Raw genomic sequence first — 26,192 nt, forward strand, 5'->3', positions numbered from 1 at the left:
AGGGTGATTACATTGTCTGTTGTACGCTAATTTGGTAAAAAGCCAATTTGACATTTGCTAAGTACATTGTTTTCGCTGAGGAAATCTGCGTGTCTGCTGTTAATGATAATTCAGAGGATTTTCCCAAGGTTGCTGTTGATGCATATCCCACGGTGGTTATTGGGGTCAAATTTCTCTACTTTTGTGTATTGGAGTGATAAGTCCTTGGTTCCAATTATTGGGGAATATATCAGAGCTGAGGATGATAAGGTATAGCCAATTTGGAATTTATGGTCTGTATATTTTAGCATTTCATTGAGGATACCATCAACCCCACAGGCTTTTTTGGGTTGGAGGGTTTGTATTCGAGGCCGGACGATTATGATGTTTCAACACCGATACAGATTATTGGAGGACCAAAATTGTATTTTTATTTTTATTTAATTAATTAATTTATATATTTGTAATAATGACAATTACAACAATACTGAATGGACACTTTTTTTATTTTAACTTAATATAATACAGACATAAATTTAGTCTAAAATAAGTAATAAAACATGCCCAATTTGGTTTAAATAATTCAAAAACACAGTGTTGGAGAAGAAAGTAAAAGAATATGTGCTAACGTTTTAAGTTCCTTGCTCAGAACATATGAGAGCTGGTGGTTCAATATTCCCAGTTCTTCAATATTCCCAGTTAAGAAGTTTTAGGTTGGAGTTATTATAGTAATTATGATGTGTTGACTTTCTCTCTATACCATTTGTATTTGATATACCTTTGACTATTGGATGTTCTAGTGAAGCAAGTGCCGTGATGCTAAGCGCTGTGATGCTAAGCGCTGTGACGCTAAGCGCTGTGACGCTAAGCGCTGTGACGCTAAGCGCTGTGACGCTAAGCGCTGTGACGCTAAGCGCTGTGACGCTAAGGGCTGTGACGCTAAGAGCTGTGAAGCAAGCGCTAAGCGCTGTGACGCTAAGCGCTGTGACACTAAGAGCTGTGAAGCAAGCGCTAAGCGCTGTGACGCTAAGCGCTGTGACACTAAGAGCTGTGAAGCAAGCGCTAAGCTTGTGACGCAAGCGCCTGTGACGCTTAGCGCTGTGACACTAAGAGCTGTGAAGCAAGCGATAAGCGCTGTGACGCTAAGCGCTGTGACACTGAGCTGTGAAGCAAGCGCTAAGCTTGTGACGCAAGCGCCTGTGACGCTAAGCGCTGTGACGCTAAGCGCTGTGACGCTAAGCGCTGTGACGCTAAGCGCTTAGCGTCACAGCGCTTAGCGTCACAGCGCTTAGCTCTTGCGTCACAGCGCTTAGCTCTTGCGTCACAGCGCTTAGCTCTTGCGTCACAGCGCTTAGCGCTTGCGTCACAGCGCTTAGCTTCACAGCGCTTAGCGCTTGCTTCACAGCGCTTAGCGTCACAGCGCTTGCTTCACTAAAGTGCCTATTAGAACATCCAATAGTCAAAGGTATATCAAATACAAATGGTATAGAGAGAAAGTCAATGACGCAAGCGCTGTGACGCAAGCGCCAAGCGCCGTGACGCAAGCACTGTGAGCTGTGACGCAAGCGCTGTGAAGAGCTGCTGGCAAAAGCAGTAAAGTTTGAATGAATGCTTACAAGCCTGCAGCTGCCTACTACCACTCAGTCAGACTGCTCTATCAAATCATGGACTTAATTATAATATAATAAACACAGAAATAAGAGCCGTTGGTCATTAATATGGTAAAATCCGAAAACTATAATTTTGATACTTTCCGTATTTTATCAAACAGTTGGCAACCATAAGTCTAAATATTGCTGTTACATTGCACAACCTTCAATGTTATGTCATGAATTTCTTATCTAAATATGCAGGTTTAAAAAAATATACTTCTCTGCATTGATTTTACGAAAGGCATTGATGTTTATGGTTAGGTACATTCGTGCAACGATTGTGCTTTTTCACGCAATATGCTTTTGTTAAATCATCCCCTGTTTAGCAAAGTAGGATGTGATTCGATGATAAATTAACAGGCACCACATTATATGGGGCGGCAGGGTAGCCTAGTGGTTTGAGCATTGGACTTGTAACCGGAAGGTTGCAAGTTCAAACCCCTGAGCTGACAAGGTACAAATCTGTCGTTCTGTCCCTGAACTGGCAGTTAACCCACTGTTCCTAGGCCGTCATTGAAAATAAGAATTTGTTCTTAACTGACTTGCCTAGTTAAATAAAGGTAGAATAAAAAAACGCAGGACAAGCTAGTTAACCTAGTATCATCAACTATGTGTAGTTACCTAGTGATGTTTTTATTAGATAAGTTTAATGCTAGCTAGCAACTTACCTTGGATCCTTGCTGCACTCGTGTAACAGGTGATCAGTCTGCCACGCAGTTTTCTCGTGCAATGCAATGTAATCGGCCATAATCGGCAAAAATATCCCAATTACCGATTGGTAAGAAAAACGAATCATGCCGATTTAATCGGCCAACCTCTAGTTTGTATTTCCTGTAGTTCATTCTCTCTCTGCCTCCCTCGCTCTCTCTGCCTCTCTGTGTGTGGTAGATGTGTGCACTGGGGACTTGTGAAGAAAGGCCGGCTGTCTACAGCCTCTCCCTATGCTGTATTGACACCTCGGTCGGGGAGACAGGCTGGTTATGTCTGGCTTTCTTTCTCAGTTTTTTCCCTCCCCCTCTCTTTCCACCCCTCCTCTCCATCTACCTACCTTTATCTCTCTGTCTCCCTCAGTCCTATTTCCCCGCCACTATTTTCACTCTGTCAGTAATTCTCTCTCTCGCTGCTGACCCTTCCTCAGCTCCCATCAGTTGTTCCAGAATAGTGGTTTTATACCAGACTATCACTTCTCTTAACTCCACCTGGTTCTCCTCTCCCCCAGGAGAACGGGTGTAAAGGCCTAGAACATTACCACACAGCCCCTCTAATGGAGCTGTGTGGTTCTCACTGTCTGGATCCATGGACCACCAGCTCTGTCAGACATGGCTGGTCTGCTGGAGATGGAGGAGGGAAATGTAGGGAGGTGTGTGTAGGATGGTTTTGTGTGTATGTGTCGTACATGGCCCTGGTGTGTGTGTGTGTGTGTGAGAGACAGAGGGAGAGTGAATCTAGTATGAGATAAATATTTGATCTTTATCATCTTAGGTATGAACATGCTGTATGTGAATGGCGAGCAGGCGTGGCCCAAGGCTGCTCTCTCGCTCTGTCTCGCTCTGTCTCATTTTTCCCCTCCATCCTTCCTCCTGCACCCCACCTAGAGAGTGTGACTCGTGTAAATGAGCCCAGGAAGACAAAACCAGTACTGTTGTACTAGTGATCTGCATCTTTCCCTTTCAAGACGATTTGATATGCATCTAGATACATGGGCTCCGATATGATACTGGAACAAAAAACATTTTAGTTTGAAAGGATTTGGTTTGATTAGAGGAACGTTCAATGCGATACGATTCGATGCACTAACAGTTGTTGCATAAATTACATTTAATTTTCCATTCTAAATTCAAATATGCTGCTGATTGAGCTCGTGAGCTGGATCTGTCTGAGCGGACTTCTCTCTCTCTCTCTTTAAGTTAATCTGAAATTACCATCACCCACAAAGGAATGTCATTTTTGCAGGGTAGCCTAGCCTAGTGGTTAGAGCGTTGAACTAGTAACCGAAAGGTTGCAAGTTCGAATCCCTGAGCTGACATGGTACAAATCTGTCGTTCTGCCCCTGAACAGGCAGTTAACCCACTGTTCCTAGGCCGTCATTGAAAATAAGAATTTGTTCTTAACTGACTTGCCTAGTAAAATAAAGGTAAAATAAAAAAGGTTCAGTGTTTGAGCTAGTAATAAACTTAGTAAAAAAAGAAATGTCCTCTCACTGTCAACTGTTTATTTTCAGCAAACTTAACGTGTAAATAGTTGTATGAACATAAGATTCAACAACTGAGACATAAACTGAACAAGTTCCACAGACATGTGACTAACATAAATGGAGTAATGTGTCCCTGAACAAAGTGGGGGGGTCAAAATCAAAAGTAACAGTCAGTATCTGGTGTGGCCACCAGCTGCATTAAGTTCTGCAGTGCATCTCCTCCTCATGGACTGCACCAGATTTGCCAGTTCCTGCTGTGAGATGTTACCCCACTTTTCCACCAAGGCACCTGCAAGTTCCCAGACATTTCTGGGGGAAATGGCCCTAGCCCTCACCCTCCGATCCAACAGGTCCCAGACGTGGTCAATGGGATTGAGATCCGGGCTCTTCGCTGGCCATTGCAGAACACTGACATTCCTGTCTTGCAGGAAATCACGCACAGAACGAGCAATATGGCTGGTGGCATTGTCATGCTGGAGGGTCATGTCAGGATGAGCCTGCAGGAAGGGTACCACGTGAGAGAGAAGGATGTCTTCCCTGTAACGCACAGTGTTGAGATTGCCTGCAATGACAACAAGCTCAGTCCGATGATGCTGTGACACACCGCCACAGACCATGACGGACCCTCCACCTCCAAATCGATCCCGCTCCAGAGTACAGGCCTCAGTGTAATGCTCATTCCTTCGATGATAAACTCGAATCTGACCTTCACCCCTGGTGAGACAAAACCACGACTCGTCAGTGAAGAGCACTTTTTGCCAGTCTTGTCTGGTCCAGCGACGGTGGGTTTGTGCCCATAAGCAACGTTGTTGCCGGTGATGTCTGGTGAGGACCTACCTTACAACAGGCCTACAAGCCCTCAGTCCAGCCTCTCTCAGCCTATTGCGGACAGTCTGAGCACTGATGTAGGGATTGTGTTCCTTGTGTAACTAAAGCAGTTGTTGTTGCCATCCTGTACCTGTCCCGCAGGTGTGATGTTCGGATGTACCAATCCCGTGCAGGTGTTACACATGGTCTGCCACTGCGAGGACGATCAGCTGTCCGTCCTGTCTCCCTGTACCGCTATCTTAGTCGTCTCACAGTACGGACATTGCAATTTATTTCCCTGGCCACATCTGCAGTCCTCATGCCTCCTTGCAGCATGCCTAAGGCATGTTCAAGCAGATGAGCAGGGCTTCTTTCTTTTGGTGTCTTTCAGAGTCAGTAGAAAGGCCTCTTTAGTGTCCTAAGTTTTCAGAACTGTGACCTTAATTGCCTACCGTCTGTAAGCTGTTAGTGTCTTACCGACCTTTCCACACGTGCATGTTCTTTAATTGTTTATGGGTCAATGAACAAGCATGGGAAACAGTGTTTAAACCCTTTACAATAAAGATCTGAAGTTATTTGGATTTTCACAAATTATCTTTGAAAGACCGTGTCATGAAAAATGGACATTTCTTTTTTTGCTGAGTTCAGTAGAATAATACTCACCAAGAACTTTGAGAGACTTGCGAGAGACTCAATATTTTTATATCAATATTTATTTATAAAACAAAAATGCAAAATCAAATGGTTTAGACCAGGTTTTCCCAAACTTGGGTACCCAAAATAAAAATGTGATTCACCAAAAAAAAAGGATAGTTGAACTAATTCCCTATCGTATTCAGTTCCTCACAAACGTACTCCGAGATGGCGTAGTAGAAAAAGAAGCCTCCTGTGGGAAGCGTCAGATGGAATCATATTTCTCTTAGTCAAGTTTCCCTGTGGAAACTTATTTAGACGCACGCTGTCGCCTCAACAACGGCAGACTGACACTTATCTGCACTGTAATGAGCTACTCCGCATTTTCCCTATGAAATCTTAATTACATCTCCAAAATCAAATCAAAAGGTGTTTTTGTCACGTGCGCCGAATACAACAGGTGTAGACCTTAGTGAAATGCTTACTTACAAACTCTAACCAATGGTGCGGGGTGAAAAAAGGTGCATGTGTGTGTGTAGGTAAGTAAAGAAATAAAACCACACTAAAAAGTAATTTGAAAAAAGAGTAGCAAGGCTATATACAGACACCTGTTAGTCAGGCTTATTGAGGTAGTATGTACATGTATGTATTTTGTACATGTAGGTATTTGTAAAGTGACTATGCATATATGATGAACAGAGAGTAGCAGAAGCGTAAGAAGAGGGGTTGGCGGGTGGTGGGACACAATGCGGTTAGCCAATGTGCGGGAGCGCTGGTTGGTCGGGCCAATTTAGGTAGTATGTACATGAATGTATAGTTCGAGGTCAACCGATTTTAATCAGAATGGCCGATTTTAATTAGGGCTGATTTCAAGTTTTCCTAACAATCGGAAATCGGTATTTTCTTGCGCCGATTTGCCCATTTTTTAATTTTTTTTAATTATTATTTCATCTTTAAAGTTTTTTTTTTTACATCTTTATTTAACTAGGCAAGTCAGTTAAGAACACATTCTTATTTTCAATGACGGCCTATGAATGGTGGGTTAACTGCCTCGATCAGGGGCAGAAAGACAGATTTTCACCTTGTCAGCTCGGGGGATCCAATCTTGCAACCTTACAGTTAACTAGTCCAATGCAATAACGACCTGCCTCTCTCTCGTTGCACTCCACAAGGAGACTGCCTGTTACTCAAATGCAGTAAACCAAGGTAAGTTGCTAGCTAGCACTAAACTTATCTTATAAAAAACAATCAATCATAATCACTAGATTGATGATATTACTCGATATTATCTAGCGTGTCCTGTGTTGCATATAATCTGACTGAGCATACAAGTATCTGACTGAGCGGTGGTAGGCAGAAGCAGGCGCGTAAAAACAATAATTCAAACAGCACTTTTGTGCGTTTTGCCAGCAGCTCTTCGTTGTGCGTCAAGCATTGCGCTGTTTATGACTTTAAACCTATCAACTCCTGAGATGAGGCTGGTGTGACCGAAGTGAAATGGCTGGCTAGTTAGCGCGCGCTAATAGCGTTTCAAACTTCATTCGCTCTGAGCCTTGGGGTGGCTGTTTCCCTTGCTCTGCATGGGTAATGCTGCTTCGATGTGGTGGCTGTTGACGTTGTTGCTGGTTCGAGCCCAGGGAGGAGCGAGGAGAGGGACGGAAGCTATACTGTTACACTGGCACTACTAAAGTGACTATTAAAAACATCCAATAGTCAAAGGTTAATGAAATACAAATGGTATAGAGGGAAATAGTCCTATAATAACTACAACCTAAAACTTCTTACCTGGGAATATTGAAGACTCATGTTAAAAGGAACCACCAGCTTTCATATGTTCTCATGTTCTGAGCAAGGAACTGAAACGTTAGCTTTCTTACATGGCACACATTGCATATTATTTAAACCAAATTGAACATGTTTCATCTACTTGAGGCTAAATTGATTTTATTGATGTATTATATTAAGTTAAAATAACTGTTCATTCAGTATTGTTGTCATTGTCATTATTACAAATACATTTTTAAAATGTGTTATTGTATTTAAATCGTTCAGCTTTTTTGGGTCCTCCAATAAGAGAGTCTCAGTCTTAAATCGTTTTACACACAGTCTGTGCTTGTATTTAGCTTTCATGCCAGTGAGGGCCGAAAATCCACTCTCGCATAGATACGTGGTTGAAAAGGGCATCAGTGTCTTAACAGCGCAGCCCTATCCAGAAATCTGGCAGTGACTTCTGATTAAATTTTCACAGAACCCCTTGTTGCAATTTCAATGAGGCTCTCTTGTTCAGATATCGGTAAGTGGACTGGAGGCAGGGCATGAAAGGGATAACGAATCCAGTCGTTTGTGTCATCCGTTTCGCGAAAGTACCTGCATAATTGCGCACCCAACTCACTCAGGTACTATATCAAATTTGACATTGTCCATAAGCTTGAGTTCATTTGCACACACAAAACAAAAATCCTACAATGATGGAAAGACCCGTGTGAAGCTCCAAAGACCTGTGTGAAGCTCCAACTTCATAATCATAGGCTCAATTTTGTCTCTTGGTTCTATGAACCAAGCGGTGAATTATAGTTATTTTTCTGAGTTTCTCACGCCACCCCATGGTCTCAAACCCTAGTTTAGGAAACGCTGATCACAAGACAAAAACTCTCCGTCCTTGAGATAAGACAAAGGAACAGATCTGCTTTGTTAGCCTTTAGCCTGACAGCTTAGCTCGCCCTTTCAGAGAGATGTCGGCTTTGTTAGTGTGTTCTAGTAGATTGTGTGCGTGTTGGCACTAATAGTGTGTATGAGAAAGACCCCCCCCCCCTTTCGCGGCACCTTTTACAGAACAGCCTGCTGGTTTCCAGGCTGCCGCTTGACGCCGTGATGCTGACTAACCATTGTTATTAGACGGTTACTGGTGCCTGAACAAAAGACTCCAATACCGGGGTTTCTTTCCAATACAGACAGGTGTTTCCACTAAATTCCTGAACATCTATATTGTGTTGACAGGCAATCCTCCAACATACGACACACACAGACTAAGGATGTTTTCAGCATTTTCCCTCTGGATATTTCTAGCTTTAGGCTCATTGTTGAGACAAGGGGGGGGACCTGTGTATGTTCTCTTTGTGTTAGGCTATGTAAAACTACTATGTGTTGCAATAGGCTACGTAATATGTGAGAGTTTTATGTATGCACATGAGCAACTGGGATGTGTACCATTTGTATGCATAATCAGATTATATACTGTGTGAGTGCGTGTGTGTGTGTGTGTGTGTGTTCCACTCCCACGGGAGGAGCGGTGATTTGTGCAGGATGCAGCGAGGCACAGATCAGCTCATTGAGCAGTGAACAGGGAGGCAACAGATGAGACAGTCAGTAGTGACATCTCTAGGAAATAGCTTCCTTTGGTGGGCCGGGGGAGAGGAAAAAAGAAAAGACTAGAAAAGGGAGAGAGGATATTCATGCTTTTCTTTCTCTGAGGTTCTCGATCACCAGCACTTCTAGATGAGATCAGTGACCGTATACCCTTCCTCTGCTCTCTCCCTCTGACTATTTCTGGGAGTGGAACCAGGACTGCGTTACAAACATACCATGAATAATGAAAGCCAAATTGGATTGTTTTGATAGCATATTGGACCGTGACTATTTTATAGCGTTCTGGAAGGTGTGGCCTGCCCTACTGTATTCTATTGTAATGTCATATCTTAGTACTTCACATGGTTGCTTCCATCATATTTGGTTGAGTATGTATTGATTTTAGCCTCATGGTTCAAATGCAGTGAGACAGTTGGTTCAGCCACAGGCTGAATTAGAATCACTGAACACACACAAGGGACTGTGTGCGCATGCTACAGTGTAGGCCTATCTGTGTTTGCGTAAGTGTGCATGCATGAGTGTGTCCAGCCTCTACACTGGAAGTGGTGTGACGGTTAAGACAGCGTTATGTGTAAATGGAGCATCGATCCCATTTTGTCCACCTCCTCCTCACCCCACAATTTACAGGAGTAAGGTTAGTCTAGACCTGAAAACATGTGGGGATAGCTGCAGCTGGCCTAGTCCAATCAGATTGTGGTGTGTGTACACGAGATACAGGATTACTAGAGTAATAGCTTTTATATCTCCGTAATGTCCAATTTTGGCACTCTCGCTCACACGCACGCGCACACACACCCTTCCCTTCCACTTCATAACCACACTTCCTCCCTCCTAGTTTTCACTCCTCTTTTCTTCCTCCTAATCATCTCTCATCCTGCCTCCCTCCTCTCTCCTCCATGATTCTATTATAGGTGATGGCATCCGGCTGGCAGCTGCCACCCATTCAAACTCCAGCCAGAGGAGCAGCTTGCCACTACTAGCGCTAGCCACATTACACTGATTAGTATTATGGAGCATGTTGGCACCCCACCACTAGCCTATCCCTGGCTTACTGAATAACTCTTGTCTTTGAAGAGAGATCTGTCTGTCTCCCCACATTTTGAGAACAGTACGTGTCATCACTTGGAAAATGGAATAGACAGCAACGAGCTGATTTGACTCCCGAGGGAGTCCGGTGTTGAGTGGTCTGTGTGTAATTCCCATGTTCTCATGTTCGTCTACTGCATCAACATGGTGGATGATTAAAGATACGACTAAATTAGAGCTAAGACTGAGAAATACAGACTGGAAAGGCTAGTTTGAGTTAGTGTATCTTATTGGGATTCTGTTTTCAAAGGTATCGTCTGTTTCGGATAGAAATGTATGGAGTAGAACAGATATGATGGTCTTTCAAGCAGTATGTTAGTTCTTCATTGCATTTCTCCCTGCAATATTCTGAACATTTCACCTCACCAAGTGTGTTAACAGGAGAACAGTGCTTGGAGGCACAGGGTTTCCCAGTCATCCCCTGATAAGGCATCTGTTCCCCCCCCTCAGTTATTGGGTTTTGTCTAGAAGGGATACAGCTTTTGTCGATTGACTTTTCGTAGCATGCTTAGGATAACTTGCGCAGTAGTTTAGGAGAATAAGGTTAGGGAAAATGTTTTTTTTTTTTTTTTAAAGCAACTTTTGATGTTAAATTTGACAAAAGATGTATCATCTAGACATGACCCAATCACAGCTTTACCCAGTCAGTCCCAACCCTATGTATCATCCTTTCTACATTCACTCATTGATTACTTCCACCAAGTAAATTCTGCTTTCATTTAGTAATTTCCCTGTATGCCAATTCCTTCATTAATCTGTCTATCCACCCACCAACCTATTAGGCTATTGCTGTACATAGGGCTGCCAGGGTATATAGATCATTTGTAATTAGTAGTGCCTCTCTTAAACTGCCACTTATCTGCTGCATTGGTGGTATTTTGATATTTTATTCACTGTGATATTTTGTAGACTAACAAGGGCATCATTCCAACAGTATTTTCCCAGTTCTGTGTGGCAAGAGTGAGACTGAACTGTACCCTCTGACATCCAAATGTTGATCTTCTACTCGAATGCTCTTATTCGCGCTTCCCCAGAGATCCCTGAATAAACTCAGTGCATCGTCTATAGACAGCATCATTGCTGTACGACCTTGTCTTTCAGATGAGAGAGACAGGCAGGGGGAAGTTGCGGTTAAAGTCGAGACTTTCACACCTTATACTATATACAGTGCCTTTGGAAAGTATTCAAACTCCTGGACTTTTTCACCGTTTTGTTACGTTACAGCCTTATTCTAAAATGGATGATTAAAAACAAATCCTCAACAATCTACACACACTACCTCATAATGACAACGTAAGAACAGGTTTTAGAAATTTTAGTCAATGTTATTAAAAATAAAAAACAGATACCTTATTTACATAAGTATTCAGACCCTTTGCGATGAGACTCAACTGAGCTCAGGTGTATCCTGTTTCCATTGATCATCCTTGATGTTCCTACAACTTGATTTGGAAAGGCAATCGACTGTCGAAGGTGACCAAGAGCCCAATGGTTACTCTGACAGAGCTCTAGAGTTCCTCTGTGGATTTGGGAGAACCTTCCAGAAGGACAACCATCTCTGCAGCACTCCACAAATCAGGCCTTTCTGGTGAAGTGGCCAGACAGAAGCCACTACTCAGTAAAAGGCACATGATAGCCCACTTGGAGTTTGCAACAGTCAAAAAGAGACTGACTGTAAGAAACAAGATTCTCTGGTCTGATGAAACCAAGGTTGAACTTTTTGGCCTGAATGCCAAGTATCAAGAAACCTGGCACCATCCCTACGGTGAAGCATGGTGGTGGCAGCATTTCATTTTTTTATTTAACCTTTATTTAACTATGGGGATGTTTTTCAATGGCAGGGACTGGGAGACTAGTCAGGATCAAGGGAAAAATGAATGGAGCAAAGTACAGAGATCCTTGATGAAAACCTGCTTCAGAGCACTCAGGACCTTAGACTGGGGTGAAGGTTCAACTTCCAACAGGAAAACCACCCTAAGCACACAGCCAAGACAACACAGGAGTGGCTTCGGGACAAGTCTCTGAATGTCCTAGAGTGGCCCAGCCAGAGCCTGGACTTGAACCTGATCAAACGTCTCTGGAGAGACCTTAGAATAGCTGTGCAGCAATGCTCCCCATCGAACCTGACGGAGCTTGAGAGGATATGCAGAGAAGAATGGGATAATCTCCCAAAATACAGGTGTGTCAAGTTTGTAGGGTCATACCCAAGAAGACCCAAAGCTGTAATCTCTGCCAGAGGGGCTTTCACAAAGTACTGAGTAAAGGGTCTCTATACTTATGTTAATGTGATTTTATTTTTTCATTTTTTTTCATAAAAAAAAAAAAGTAATCTATTTTTGCATTGTCATTATGGGGTATTGTGTGTAGATTGATGAGGGGGAAAAAATACATTGATCAATTTTAGAATAAGGCTGTAACGTAACAAAATGTGGAAAAAGTCAAGACGACTGAATACTTTCCGAAGGCACTCTCATCAAAGGTGTTGTATGTACATCATTTTTTGGTATAGGTGGGATTATGTGCAGCACCCTACAGGTACTACTGCTTATTGTGATTTGGAAGAGGCTGACTTGTATTTAGCACAGCCTACCTCACTGCTGCGTTATCACTACTGGTATCAGATAGCAGTCATAAGACTTGGGTCAGATGAGATGATTGGGTCGGTAACCGCGACCGAATGGCATTCCAGTTGCCAAGATGCTAAAATGACAGTTCAAATTAGACCAGTTCACTTGTCGGTCTTGTCTATGTATTCTATGATGATCTCATCTCACCCTCTCTCTTTTCTCCACCCTCTGTTGCAGCTGAAACTTGTAGATCGATCCATCGTTATCCGAGACATTGTGCGGCGGATGAATTCTAACGTAAGCGGAGCTCCCCCCCCTGTCGTATCACTACACTGTGTTAGCTGATGACACCCTACATGACCGGCGTACCAACACAGGATGACTGTGCAGGCTGCAGTGTTTTCATGTAGAATGTGCTAACATGCCTTTATCAGAAAGGGCTTACATGCATGCCCTCTTTGTTAAGATGGGGATTGATGCAAGCACACTAATGTATTGAGTAAACATTTTAACGTATGTGTAGCTTATTCTAATATTCAACACCTGTCCCCAGGTGGTATTTATTGAGTTAAGTTGACTAGTGATAGAAAACAAAAATTAAAACGCACTGACACACATTGGAGCGTTGTTTTTGGCTAGAGTGTCAGGGTGATGGTGATATGGTAAACCTTGTCTTGTTTGTGGTTTCCAGGACAACCAGTGTGGCATCGTGACCGACATCGACATAGAGTGTGCTGTAAAACTAGTGGGGACCAACTGTGTCCTGTATCCCGTCAACAGTAAAGACCTACATCACATCTGGGTAAGAAAAAACAGATGGACACAGTATTCACTTGACCACACTGTCCACAGAGGAGTTGCAAGATGGAAACATTTCCACATGTGATTTATCAAATAAATGTATTATTTTTGTCCTTCTCGAGTATCTCCCGTAGTAGCCTATGCCTTGAAGGTCGTCCATAATTTACTTCTTTATTCTATATACACTACCGGTCAAAAGTTTTAGAACACCTTTACTATTTTCTGTATTGTAGAATAATAGTGAAGACATCAAAACTATGAAATAACACACATGGAATCATGTAGTAACCAAAAAAGTGTTAAACAAATCAAAATATATTTTATATTTAAGATTCTTCAAATAGCCACCCTTTGCCTTGATGACAGCTTTGCACACTCTTGGCACTCTCTCAACCAGCTTCACCTGGAATGCTTTTCCAACAGTCTTTAAGGAGTTCCCACATATGCTGAGCAGTTGTTGGCTGCTTTTCCTTCACTCAAGCAAGTCTCTTCTTATTGGTGTCCTTTAGTAGTGGTTTCTTTGCAGAAATTCAACCATGAAGGTAACTCTGGGTCTTCCTTTCCTGTGGCGGTCCTCATGAGAGCAAGTTCCATCATAGCGCTTGATGGTTTTTGTGACTGCACTTGAAGAAACTTTCAGAAAAAAATTCCATATTGACTGGCCTTCATGTCTTTAAGTAATGATAGGCTGTCGTTTCCCTTTGCTTATTTGAGCTGTTCTTGCCTTAATATTTATTTATTTTTTGTTTAATCTTTATTTAACTGGGCAATATGTACTTGGTATTTTACCAAATAGGGTTATCTTCTGTATACCACCCCTACCTTGTCCCAACACAACTGATTGGCTCAAATGCGTTAAGAAGAAGAGAAATTCCACAAATGTACTTTTAACAAGGCACACCTGTTGATTGAAATGCATTCCAGGTGACTACCTCATGAAGCTGGTTGAGAGAATACCAAGAGTGTGCAAAGCTGTCAAATATAAAATATATTTTGACTGGTACTGTGTATGTACCACGTCGATGTCTCTGTTACAATAATTTGTTTCATGCGTGTTTCCTGCTAGTCTTTCATGTATGGGGACTACATAGCCTACGACTTCTGGCTGGGGAAGGTGTACGACCTGACCAACCACATCATCCTCAAGCTGTCCAATGGAGCCAGGTACAGAATCTGTCCCAGTATGAGTGTAATTTCAGAACTGTTTAATTTACATCGATATGTCTGCTTCATGCTTAGCTCAACTCCTCCCTCTACTACTGCAGGTGTTCCATGAATGTGGAGGACGGCGCCAAGCTCTACGACGTCTGTCCTCACGTCAGTGACTCGGTAGGTGAAATGCCATGAGTTTTTGTGTGAAAACATAGCCGTCTGCCCTCGTCCACTGCACTTCACTGACCGGATAAGGCTGGCTAGGTGGAAGCAATATGAAATGAACTTAATCCTCACAGCCTTGAGCTTCCAACTCCTCCTTATTGACCAGAGATAGATGTGTGATACTTTGTAACAGAGCTGGGGGTCAATTCCATTTGAGCTGGGTCAATTTAGGAAACCGATTTTAGATAATTGAGTTTAAATGGTATCGACCCTAATCTTGTTTAAGGTAGCAGGTTGCGTGCATCCAATATTAATCGGAAACTGTTGTGCTTTGACTTCGAGTGCCTAGGTTTTACTCATGTTCACTTCGGCTATTATTTCAGAAACAATACAACCGTGTATATGTAGTCAACTATTGAAAGAAAAAAATGAAAAATACACTGAAGGTTGTTAAGTACTAGCTATGTTCTCCTGTCATTTGTTGACATGACCAATGAGCAGCAGGATATCTTCCAGATCTTTTTAGATTCTCCATGGACTGGGTTAGGGAAATTGCCTCTGTTTGTTAGTAATATACGTCTCCTCCCTGGTTGGTAGGGTCTGTTCTTTGAAGAGGCCTACGGTTTTTACCCAGGCCAGGTGCTGATTGGGCCAGCCAAAGTCTTCTCCAATGTCCAGTGGCTCTCCGGGGTCAAGCCCGTACTCCGTAAGAAGAGCAAGTTCAGGGTGGTGGTCGAAGAGGTATGATGATGGCAATTTACGTATTTTATAGTGCATTATTATTATTATTTTTCCTGTTTTTTACTGACCAGATAACCTTACCACCTAATAATAGGCGTAGCTACTTCAGTACGTGTGATGTCACTGCTCTAAATGGTTCTCTGTGTCATGTGACCCCCCCCCCCCCATAGGTCCAGGTGGCGGAGCTGAAGGTGACGTGGATCACCAAGAGTTACTCCCCCAAGGGCACGGACAGCGTCTACCCCCCTCCTTCTACCATCTCCCAGGAAAACCTCTGCAGGTACTATACTGTCTGTTCATTCCAAGGCTCTACGCTGACCTTTTTTAAATATTTTTTTTACAAAGAACACATGAGCGCCTAAGTTGAAAAATGTAGGCGCACACAAAGAAATGTAGGAGCATAATGAAAAATATTTGAATCTTTAATTTTTGTAGGCGCACTGGTACTCCTAAATTAAAAATTCCAGGTCGCACAACAAAATACTTTTCCCCCCGCGTATGTGAATAACATGGTCGCACTAGAGCCCTGCATTCGTTGACTCACTCAGCCATCCACACTCGGGGAGCATAGAGGCTGCAGTTGTCTGTCACAGATATGCAGTGTATGGACAGTCTATTTCCAGTGATCTGGTCCACACACATTATATACACACCTCACAATCACATCTCTCACTCACACCTGCATGTCTTAATTGGATGCTTACATGAACACGGTGATGTTGTAACTTTATAAAAAAGGACCGCAAATCATTTTTGCAAGCTGCACTGTAAGCCTATGGGCGTAGCTGGAGAAAGAGCAGTTCTCCTTAAAGTTCCAAACGGTCAGAACCATTAGCTTTTGAGACAGGTGAAATCCAAAGCTGTTCTATATTAACCCCCTAAAGTCAATGTCCGACGCCCCTGAGGAAAATTGAATTAGCATAATAAAAGCATCCCCATTTTAAAAAATCTGTCAATTTAATCTAGAGTTGTATGCATTGGATGCGACTCAATCCACTGCATCTACAGTTGAAGTCGTAAGTTTACATACACCTTAGCCAAATACATTTAAATTCAGTTTTTCACAATTCCTGACATTTAATCCTAGTAAAAATGTCCTGTCTTAGGTCAGTTAGGATCAGCACTTTATTTTAAGAATGTGAAATGTCAGAATAATAGAATGATTTATTTCAGCTTTTATTTCTTTCATCACATTCCCAGTGGGTCAGAAGTTTACATGCACTCAATTAGTATTTAGTAGCATTGCCTTTGTTTAACTTGGGTCAAATGTTTCAGGTAGCATTCCACAAGCTTCCCCCAATAAGTTGGGTGAATTTTGGCCATTCCTGACAGAGCTGGTGTAACTGAGTCAGGTTTGTAGGCCTCCTTGCTCGCACACGCTTTTTCAGTTCTGAACACAAATTTTCTATGCGATTGAGGTCAGTGCTTTGTGATGGCCACGCCAATACCTTGACTTTGTTGTCCTTAAGCCATTTTTCCAGAACTGTGGAAGTATGCTTGGGGTCATTGTCCATTTGGAAGACCCATGTGCAACCAAGCATTGACTTCCTGACTAATGTCTTGATGTTGCTTCAATATATCTACATCATTTTCCTGCCACATGATGCCATCTATTTTGTGAAGTTCACCAGGCCTTCCTGCAGCAAAGCACCCCCACAACATGTTGCCACCCCCGTGCATCACGGTTGGTATGGTGTTCTTCGGCTTGCAAGCCTCCCCCTTTTTCCTCCAAACATAACGATGGTCATTATGGCCAAACAGTTCTATTTTTGTTTCATCAGACCAGAGGATATTTCTCCAAAAAGTACAATCTTTGTCCCCATGTGCATTTGCAAACCATAGTCTGGGTTATTTTATGGCGGTTTTGGAGCAGTGGCTTCTTCCTTGCTGAGCGGCCTTTCAGGTTATGTCGATATAGGACTCGTTTTACTGTGGATTTTTTTTCACCTTTATTTAACCAGGTAGGCTAGTTGAGAACAAGTTCTCATTTGCAACTGCGACCTGGCCAAGATAAAGCAAAGCAGTTCGACACATACGACGACAGAGTTACACATGGAATAAACAAAAATACAGTAGAAAAAGTCTATATACAGTATGTGCAAATGAGGGAGGTAAGGCAATAAATATGCCATGGTTGCGAAGTAATATAGCAATTAAACATAGGAATGGTAGATGTGCAGAATATGTATATATGAATGTGCAAGAAGAGATATTGGGGTGCAAAGGAGCACGATAAATAAGTACAGTATGGGGGTGAGGTCGTTGGATGGGCTATTTACAGATGTGCTATGTAAAGGTGCAGTGATCTGTGAGCTGCTCTGACAGCTGGTGCTTAAAGCTAGTGAGGAAGATATGAGTCTCCATCTTCAGTGATCTTTGCTGTTCGTTCCAGTCATTAGCAGCAGAGAACTGGAAGGAAAGGCGGCCAAAGGAAGAATTGGCTTTGGGGGTGACCAGTGAGATATACCTGCTGGAGCGCATGCTACGGGTGGGTGCTGCTATGGTGACCAGTGAGCTGAGATGAGGTGGGGCTTTACCTAGCAGAGACTTGTAGATGACCTGGAGCCAGTGGGTTTGGTGATGAATATGAAGCGAGGGCCAGCCAACGACAGCATACAGGTCTTAGTGGTGGGTAGTATATGGGGCTTTGGTGACAAAACGGATGGCAATGTGATAGATTGCATCCAATTTGTTGAGTAGAGTGTTGGAGGCTATTTTGTAAATGGCATCGCTGAAGTCTAGGATCGGTAGGATGGTCAGTTTTACGAGGGTATGTTTGGCAGCATTAGTGAAGGATGCTTTGTTGTGAAATAGGAAGCCGATTCTAGATTTAATTTTGGATTGGAGATGCTTAATGTGAGTCTGGAAGGAGAGTTTACAGTCTAACCAGACACCAAGGTATTTGTAGTTGTCCACATATTTTAAGTCAGAACCGTCCAGAGTAGAGATGGACGTGCGGGCAGTGATCAGTTGAAGAGCATGCATTTCGTTTTACTAGCATTTAAGGGCAGTTGGAATCCACGGAAGGAGAGTTGTATGGCATTGAAGCTCGTCTGGAGGTTAGTTAACAGTGTCCAAAGAAGGGCCAGAGGTATACAGGATGATGTCGTCTGCGTAGAGGTGGATCAGAGAATCACCAGCAGCAAGAGCAACATCATTGATGTATACCGAAAGAGAGTCGGACCGAGAATTGAACCCTGTGGAACCCCATAGAGACTGCCAGAGGTCCGAACAACAGGCCCTCCGATTTGACACACTGAACTCTATCAGAGAAGTAGTTGGTGAACCAGACGAGGCAATCATTTGAGAAACCAAGGCTTTTGAGTCTGCCAATAAGAATGTGGTGATTGACAGAGTCGAAAACCTTGGCCAGGTCGATGAATTCGGCTGCACAGTAATGTCTCTTATCGATGGCGGTTATGATATTGTTTAGGACCTTGAGCGTGGCTGAGGTGCACCCATGATCAGCTCTGAAACCAGATTGCATAGCGGATATGGAGACTTTTCTACTGGTTTCTTCCAGCATCTTAACAAGGGCCTTTGCTGCTGTTCTGGGATTGATTTGCACTTTTCTTACCAAAGTACGTTCATCTCTAGGAGACAGAACGCGTCTCCGTCCTCAGCGGTAGGATGGCTGCGTGGTCCCATTGTGTTTATACTTGCGTACTATTGTTTGTACAGATGAACGTGGTACCTTCAGATGTTTGGAAATTGCTCCCAATGATGAACCAGACTTGTGGAGGTTTACAAATTTTTGTCTGAGGTCTTGGCTGATTTCTTTTGATTTTCCCATGATGTCAAGCAAGAGGCACTGAGTTTGAAGGTAGGCCTTGAAATACATCCACAAGTACACCTCCAATTGACTCAAATCAATTTTCCAAGCTGTTTAAAGGCACAGTCAACTTAGTGTATATACACTCCTGACCCACTGGAATTGTGATACAGTGAATCATAAGTGAAATAATCTGTGTGTAAACAATTGTTGGAAAAATGACTTGTGTCATGCACAAAGTAGATGTCCTAACCGACTTGCCAAAACTATAATTTGTTAACAAGAAATTTGTGCAGTGGTTGAAAAACAAGTTTTAATGACTCCAACCTAAGTGTATGTAAACTTCCGACTGCAACTGCATCTATGTCGCACTTCCGCATCTGCGGTGAATGTTGAGAGTTAGAGCGGTGTTTGTCAAACCCTGAGACATCTGAAAATAGGTGTTCTCACAAAATCATCTGTAGTGTCCGAACGGTTTGCTCGACGACTCCCACAAGCGTCTTGGGACACATCTGAAGTCAGTTCAGCCCATCTGCCGAGTTGTTTCTGTTGCTTCCGAACAGTTTGGGCTCCACACTAACATGACCCTGTGTGGATAGCTGAGACTCTACATGTCGGTTGTTTTGCTCTAAGACGCCCATAGGCCTCACATGACCAGTCTGAAGGTCCCCAGGTTTTAAAAAATGTGTGGAATTATATATGGAGAATGATTAATGCCAAAAAATTATGTGTTTGTATGGTCTAATAGCAGTAAGGCTAAGTACAATTTGTAAATTTTTTGGCGTAGACTTTTTTTGGGCCAAAAATAAGGGGTTAAATACATGTACAAAAAACAACACGTTACCTCATCGTTCTTACATCTCCAATGTAGGACATAAATATTTTTTCATAATATTTTTTTGATACTTCAAGGGTTGATTGGTCATTTCTGCAGATAAATATTGACATATTACTAGCAAAAATGTAAATATCTGCTGGAATGATCAGTGGGTGTTGGGGAATCTGATAGTGGCTCAGGTGCCTACATACACAAAGGGCCACTCGGCTACAAGAAGTCAGCTTTGAAGGATCCAGCTCAGTATACAATTTTAATTTAGAATAGAAAATGAATGTGTTCATGCAACAAATGTTAGTGCATCGTGTCAAAGCCCATGTATCTAGATGGAGAGATGCTCATCCCAAACACACCCATTCTTTTACTTCTATGATCCTTCTATGATCCTGTTTGTTCTGATCCAGAGTGAAGCGTCTGGGCTACTACGATCACACCCAGAGGCAGCTGGGGGAGAGGGCCCTGTACGTGTTCCCAGCCAAGGGAGACACCACACACATCACCTGTGAGTGGCCCGACGGAGCCCCCGGACTCCCAGAGGACCCCGTAGCCAGGAAGGTGTGTGTGTGTGTGAGAGAGAAAGGGAGAGGAAATGTTTCTATATATAATACTTTTTGTCCGTGCCTATCCCCGTTTTTAAATGTGTGTGTGTGTGAAACAATTGATCACAAATTTGACTCTGATTGTACGGATACTCCATGTATCCAATTTTCTTCCCTCACAGCATGCGCTAACTGTGTATTTTTGCCATGTTTTGTATTATATCAGTGTCCTATGACAATCTCCTTCCTGCAGTTGAAAAGAATGTTCAAGAAGGAGTTGTTAGGGAAGAAGCCCAGTGAAAATGCAGACACACAAGGTGCCAACCAGCACTCCACGGACAGCCTTGACGGTAAATGCTGCTTTTATTTATACCTATGTTGGTCATCAGACATTTTTTCCTTGTCATTTTTTGGCAGATATCCTCACTTTAAACAGCTGACGAGCTCAATTTTTATTTTATTTTAGAATAATACAATCTACTCCTGAGTGCCCATCTGATAACAGCACACCTTGTGCAGAGTAGTTCGCCCCACAATTAAAATCTATTCTTCATGCTTAGGTCAGTCCCAAGTCACTGCATATACTGTACCACTAGTCAATTTTGCATGTAAAACCAACTCAACGACAATCAACCGTGTCGTCCCCCTCCCCACACCCAGGTGACCTCAAGCCTGACAACACCCACCCAGACTCCACCAACCACACCGCGCTCCCCCGTCCTCACCACCCCAACAACGGCCCCAACCACACCCTCCAGCCCTCGCCCCTGTGCCCTCCCCCCTCTGACCCATGGCCCGAGCCCGCGGAGCAGGATGCAGACGATGAGGCGGGGGCGGAGGACACGGACGACACGTTGTCGCTGACGTCGTCGGCGAGTAGCACCGCGTCGTCGCAGAGCGGCGGTCTGGGGGGCCTGAACAGGAAGAAGAGCATCCCACTGTCCATCCGCAACCTGAAAAGGAAGCACAAGAAAAAGAGGACCAAGTTCTCCCGCGAGTTTAAGCCCGGCGACAGGTGAGCCAGTTGTCAATCAAAACAACTTGTATTCATAATATGCCATGTGACTACAAATGTAGCGGACTACAAATGTATATAAATGACTACAAATGTAGCAGACAAGGTCAGAGCCTAGGCCACACTTTAGTCCTCTCCCCTCCTTCTTTATGCCTTCTCTCCCTCACGCACTCCCTTTCAGAACTTCAGCTATTCCTCCCTCTCTTGCGCCCTCCCTCCATTTTTCTCTCTCCATTCAGGACATGTCCCTTCCCTGGCCATTCTCTTCTCTCCTTGGCACGTGTAAAGGATGATCAATAGCTTGCTGGCAAGAATTCAGCTACCCGCTGGCAAAAATGCTGCATCCTTGACCCCAGTGTCACTTTTATTTATTTTTTGCCACATGCGTAGTAGTACAGCGCCCCTGAAGAAAATAAGGGTGAAGTGCCTTGCTCAAGGACACATTGTGCCTCTCCCAGCTTCTCATGCCTCCCAGCCTTGTACAGATAATTTTCCTCCGTCTTAGGCCAGAGACAGGGGCTGCATCCGAAATGGCACCCTATTCCTTATAGTAGTGCACTACTTTTGTCAAAAAGGGAATAGGGTGCCAATTCCATTTGGGATGCATACACACAGAGCGGGGTCACCTTACACCCACTCCTCAGCCAAACAGACCAGTGTTCATCGATCCAACATCTTGTCTCCTCCTTACGAACCTTCTGATGGCTTGTTACTAACTACGAGGATCGATTTCAGGCTTATTTCCCGGAGCAGATGTACATTAATGACCCTGGGTGTTATTACGCTGTGTGGATGCTCCCAGTGACAGTGTGACCTGGCCTTGCCTTCACATCTTGAACCTAGCACCCATCCAGTACTAGTACCACTCTATGGTACTACTAGGCCTTGTACTAATCTAGTGCCAATCCAGTACTAGTATCAATCTGAATATAGTACCAATTCAATATTAGTACCAATAACAATTCACAGATTATACTAGCATAAATCTAGTGGTATTGGTGCATTTTGGAAATGAATACGCTCACTACCGCATTCGCTCTCCTTGTGGTTCTCTGACTAAAAACTCTATAGTTCCTTTTGTTATAAAAATCACGCCGGTACCAACAATTAGCTATGCACCATTAGGTTGACGTTTCCAAATAGGTTGACGTTTGGGTTGATGTAACCTTTTCTCAAGACATTGCAGAATTCAAGTACTTCAATTTCTACCAGGCGCCATTCAAAAAAAGTAGCAGGTTTTTCCAAGGCTGCATATCTGATATTTCCTATATAGTGCACTACTTTTGACCACAGCCTTGGTTAAAAGTAGTGCGTTTATATATAGGCAATAGGATGCCATTTCAGACGCTACCCAAGGCTGTCATTTCCCCCCTTTTAAACTGCCCAGTAGATCAGATCTGTGGTTAAATATAGCTGGCAGCTGATAAATCATGTAGCATGTGCTTAGGTGTGCCCAGATAACATCCAGGTCCTCTGATTGAAAGAGACAGAAAAAATTTGATTGAGTTGCAGGGGGAGAGAGCGAGAGGAAGACTGATGGGGGGGATACGACAGCAAGGGGGAGGTAGTGAGGCAGAGCAATGGGAAAGTGGCTGAATTTCAGTGGGGGGGATTGAATTGAGTTAGAGGAGAGAGTGATTTAAAGAAAAGACACGACATGAGATGGATATTATGGCTGGAGGGAGACAGTGACAGAGGATGCAAGCCGGAGGAGATTAGATTTGGCACCGCGGGATATCTTTGATTCACACTGCTGCTGCGCATATGGCTGAGTCAGTTTAACTTTCCGTTGTGTAACCTATAGGCATTTTCCACTCTTAACCAAAACAACTTAGTGAAATTCTTAGGCCTTGTCAGTGAATTCTAGTAAGTTAGTCACTAGTTCTAATATCTGCCATCTCCCTGTTTTTTAACCGTCAGGGTAGCGGTAGAGGTTGTGTCCACCAAGACCTCGGCCGACGTCCTCTGGAAGGACGGCCGCATGGAGACACTCATCCGCTCCAATGACCTCATCCCCATCCAGCACCTGGACAACCACGAGTTCTGCCCCGGAGACTTTGTTGTCGACAAACGATGTAAGTAGCTGGTGCACTTCCCGCTCGTATTCAGACCCCTTGACTTTTTCCACATTTTGTTACGTTACAGCATTATTCTAAAATGGATTTTAAAATTCCCTTATCAATCTACACACAATACCCCACAATGACAAAGCAAAAACAGGTTTTTAGACATTTTTGCAAATGTATTTAAAATAATAAACAAATCAAATCAACGTTTTTTTTGTCACGTGTATGACAGGTGTGTGCCTTTCCAAATCACAGTTGACGGTGCATGTTAGAGCAAAAACCAAGCCGTGAGGTCGATCGAATTGTCCGTATAGCTCAGAGACCGGATTGTAGAGGCACAGATCTGTTGAAGGGTACCAGAAAATGTCTGCAGCATTGAAGGTCTCCAAGAACACAGTGGCCTCCATCATCCTTAAATGGAAGAAGTTTGGAACCACCAAGACTCTTCCTAGAGCTGGCCTCTCGGCCAAACAATCGGGGGAGAGGAGCTTTGGTCAGGGAGTTGACCAAGAACACGATGGTCACTCTGACAGAGCTCCTCTGTGGAGAAGAAGGACAGAAGGACAACCATATCTGCAGCACTCCACCAATCAGGCCTTTGTGGTAGAGTGGCCTGACGGAAGCCACTCCTCAGTAAAAGGCAAGAAAGCCCACTTGGAGTTTGCCAAAAGGCACCTAAAGGACTTTGACCATGAGAAACAAGATTCACTGGAATGATTGAACTCTTTGGCCTGAATGCCAAGCATCACATCTGTAGGAAACCTGGCACCATCCCTACGGTGAAGCATGGTGGTGGCAGAATCATGTTGTGGGAATGTTTTTCAGCGGTAGGAACTGGGAGACTAGTCAGGATCGAGGGAAAGATGAACGGAGTACAGGGAGATCCTTGATGAAATCCTGCTCCAGAGCGCCCAGGACCTCAGACTGGGGCAAAGGTTCACCTTCCAACAGGACAACGACCCTAAGACACAGCCAAGACAACGCAGGAGTGACTTCGGGACAAGTCTCTGAATGTCTTTGAGTGGCCCAACCAAAGCCCGGACTTTAACCCTATCGAACATCTCTGGAGAGACCTGAAAATAGCTGTGAGGTGACACTCCCCATCCAACCTGACAGAGCTTGAGAGGATCTGCGGAGAAGAATGGGAGAAATTCCTCAAATACAGGTGTCACACCCAAGAAGAGTCCAGGCTGTAATTGCTGCCAAAGGTGCCTCAGCAAAGTACTGAGTAAAGGGTCTGAATACTTATCTAAATGTGATATTTCATAATTGAAAATATATATATATATTTTTTAACATTTCTCAACATATTTTTCCTTTGTCATTATGGAGTATTGTGTGTAGATCAATGAGGGGAAAAAATATTTCATCAATTTTAGAAAAAGGTTGTAAGGTAATAAAATATTGAAAAGTATGTGTATGTATATAGCACCAGTATCCTTTCTACATACTTTGTATGTGGTTTTAGTTTTTACGTGTACACAGGGGAAAAACGACTATTTCCAAACATGAATATAGGGGAAACACTGGCTATAATTGCTGGAGTAGAAAATAAAAATATCAGAGCCAGCACAGTACGGCTCAGGTCAGCCCTGTAATGTAAATCAGCTATTAGATCAGCTCATATTTAGGCCATTGTTTGACTGTACCACTATGTTTACTCTATCGTCTATATTTAACATGGTTTAAATATAGAGTTTATTTTGGTTCTGTAACTGTGGAGGAAGTAACCTGATAAATGGCTCCCTCGTTTGACTTTCATTTTCATACATGGTGTCCTTGGTGATACATTTTGTGCCTCAGGTCAGAAAGTAACTTCAGCTCTCTCTCTCTCGCTCTGTGTGTGTGGTCACACAGCCCAAGCCCCTACGGACCCAGGCGTGTACGGGGTCATCCAGTCGGGCGACCACAAGGGCAGGACGTGTGCCGTGAAGTGGATCAAACTCAACGCCTCCAGCGACAACGTAGAGGTCAGTCTGCTGGGCATTGTGGGTCGGCTCGGGTCATCCGGGGGAACAACAACCTTTTTTTTATAATCCATAGCTCTATAGAAATTGAATTCGGGCCCGTCTGAAATGACTCTTCCACATTAACCTATTCCACATGTAGTGCACTACCTTGGGCCAAAGCAATAGCCCCATGGTCCTATTGCTCTGGTCAAAAATAGTGCACTACATATGGTGGCTTATAGTGTCATTTGAGTTGCATTATATCAGTCTAATGGCTGATAGTTTTGTTTGTTTAGGTCATAGGAGAAGAGGAGGATGTTAGTGTGTACGACATCGCCGACCACCCAGACTTCCACTTCCGTACCACTGATATCGTCATCAGGATAGGGAACTCTGAGAACGAGCGGAATACAGAGTGTGAGAACGATGTAAGTTCAAAAATGTCATTCATTTTGTCTGTTGACATGTTAGTAGTTTTCCTCGTGGCTCTTGGAGTGTTCATTGCCGGTCCACGTTGTACAGGTGCTTTGGCCTGGTTACAGATCCACCATAGTTACTAAAAGCGTGCTCTGAAAGGAAATATCATCCAGTACACTACTATAGTGTAGAAAGAGTATTTTCACATACCGGTCTTTTATCTTTTATCATCTGCCCAGACGTCAGTAGGCCAGGTCTTCAGAGTGGACGTGAGCAGCAAGGTGGAGGTGGTGTGGGCTGACAACTCCATGACCATCGTCCTGCCACAGGTACTCATGGTAATTGTAGTCTTTCTGTCCGCATGTGAAGTTGTAGTGGTCACTAATCGGTGGCTCTGTTGGTTTCTGTTAAGTTTTTGTTGGCTTGTGTTCACTATACCAATGACGTGTCCTACTA

At 43.5% G+C, this 26,192-nt stretch overlaps 1 protein-coding gene across 2 annotated transcripts in view; it reads left to right on the forward strand.

Annotated features, from left to right (window-relative positions):
* LOC109875962 ((E3-independent) E2 ubiquitin-conjugating enzyme UBE2O) overlaps positions 1-26,192 on the forward strand; it is a 58,469-nt gene that overhangs the window by 21,284 nt on the left and 10,993 nt on the right. For both annotated transcript variants that reach the window (XM_020468421.2, XM_031829748.1), the window contains exons 2-14: positions 12,522-12,581; positions 12,976-13,086; positions 14,152-14,249; positions 14,351-14,414; positions 15,000-15,143; positions 15,314-15,423; positions 20,155-20,305; positions 20,543-20,639; positions 20,950-21,304; positions 23,225-23,379; positions 25,228-25,340; positions 25,616-25,747; positions 25,976-26,065. In XM_020468421.2, the coding sequence (XP_020324010.2) occupies positions 12,522-12,581; positions 12,976-13,086; positions 14,152-14,249; positions 14,351-14,414; positions 15,000-15,143; positions 15,314-15,423; positions 20,155-20,305; positions 20,543-20,639; positions 20,950-21,304; positions 23,225-23,379; positions 25,228-25,340; positions 25,616-25,747; positions 25,976-26,065 (1,680 nt within the window). The remainder of the gene's footprint in view (positions 1-12,521; positions 12,582-12,975; positions 13,087-14,151; positions 14,250-14,350; positions 14,415-14,999; positions 15,144-15,313; positions 15,424-20,154; positions 20,306-20,542; positions 20,640-20,949; positions 21,305-23,224; positions 23,380-25,227; positions 25,341-25,615; positions 25,748-25,975; positions 26,066-26,192) is intronic.

Source organism: Oncorhynchus kisutch, linkage group LG1 (assembly GCF_002021735.2).
Source record: "Oncorhynchus kisutch isolate 150728-3 linkage group LG1, Okis_V2, whole genome shotgun sequence".
Lineage (NCBI taxonomy): Eukaryota > Metazoa > Chordata > Actinopteri > Salmoniformes > Salmonidae > Oncorhynchus > Oncorhynchus kisutch.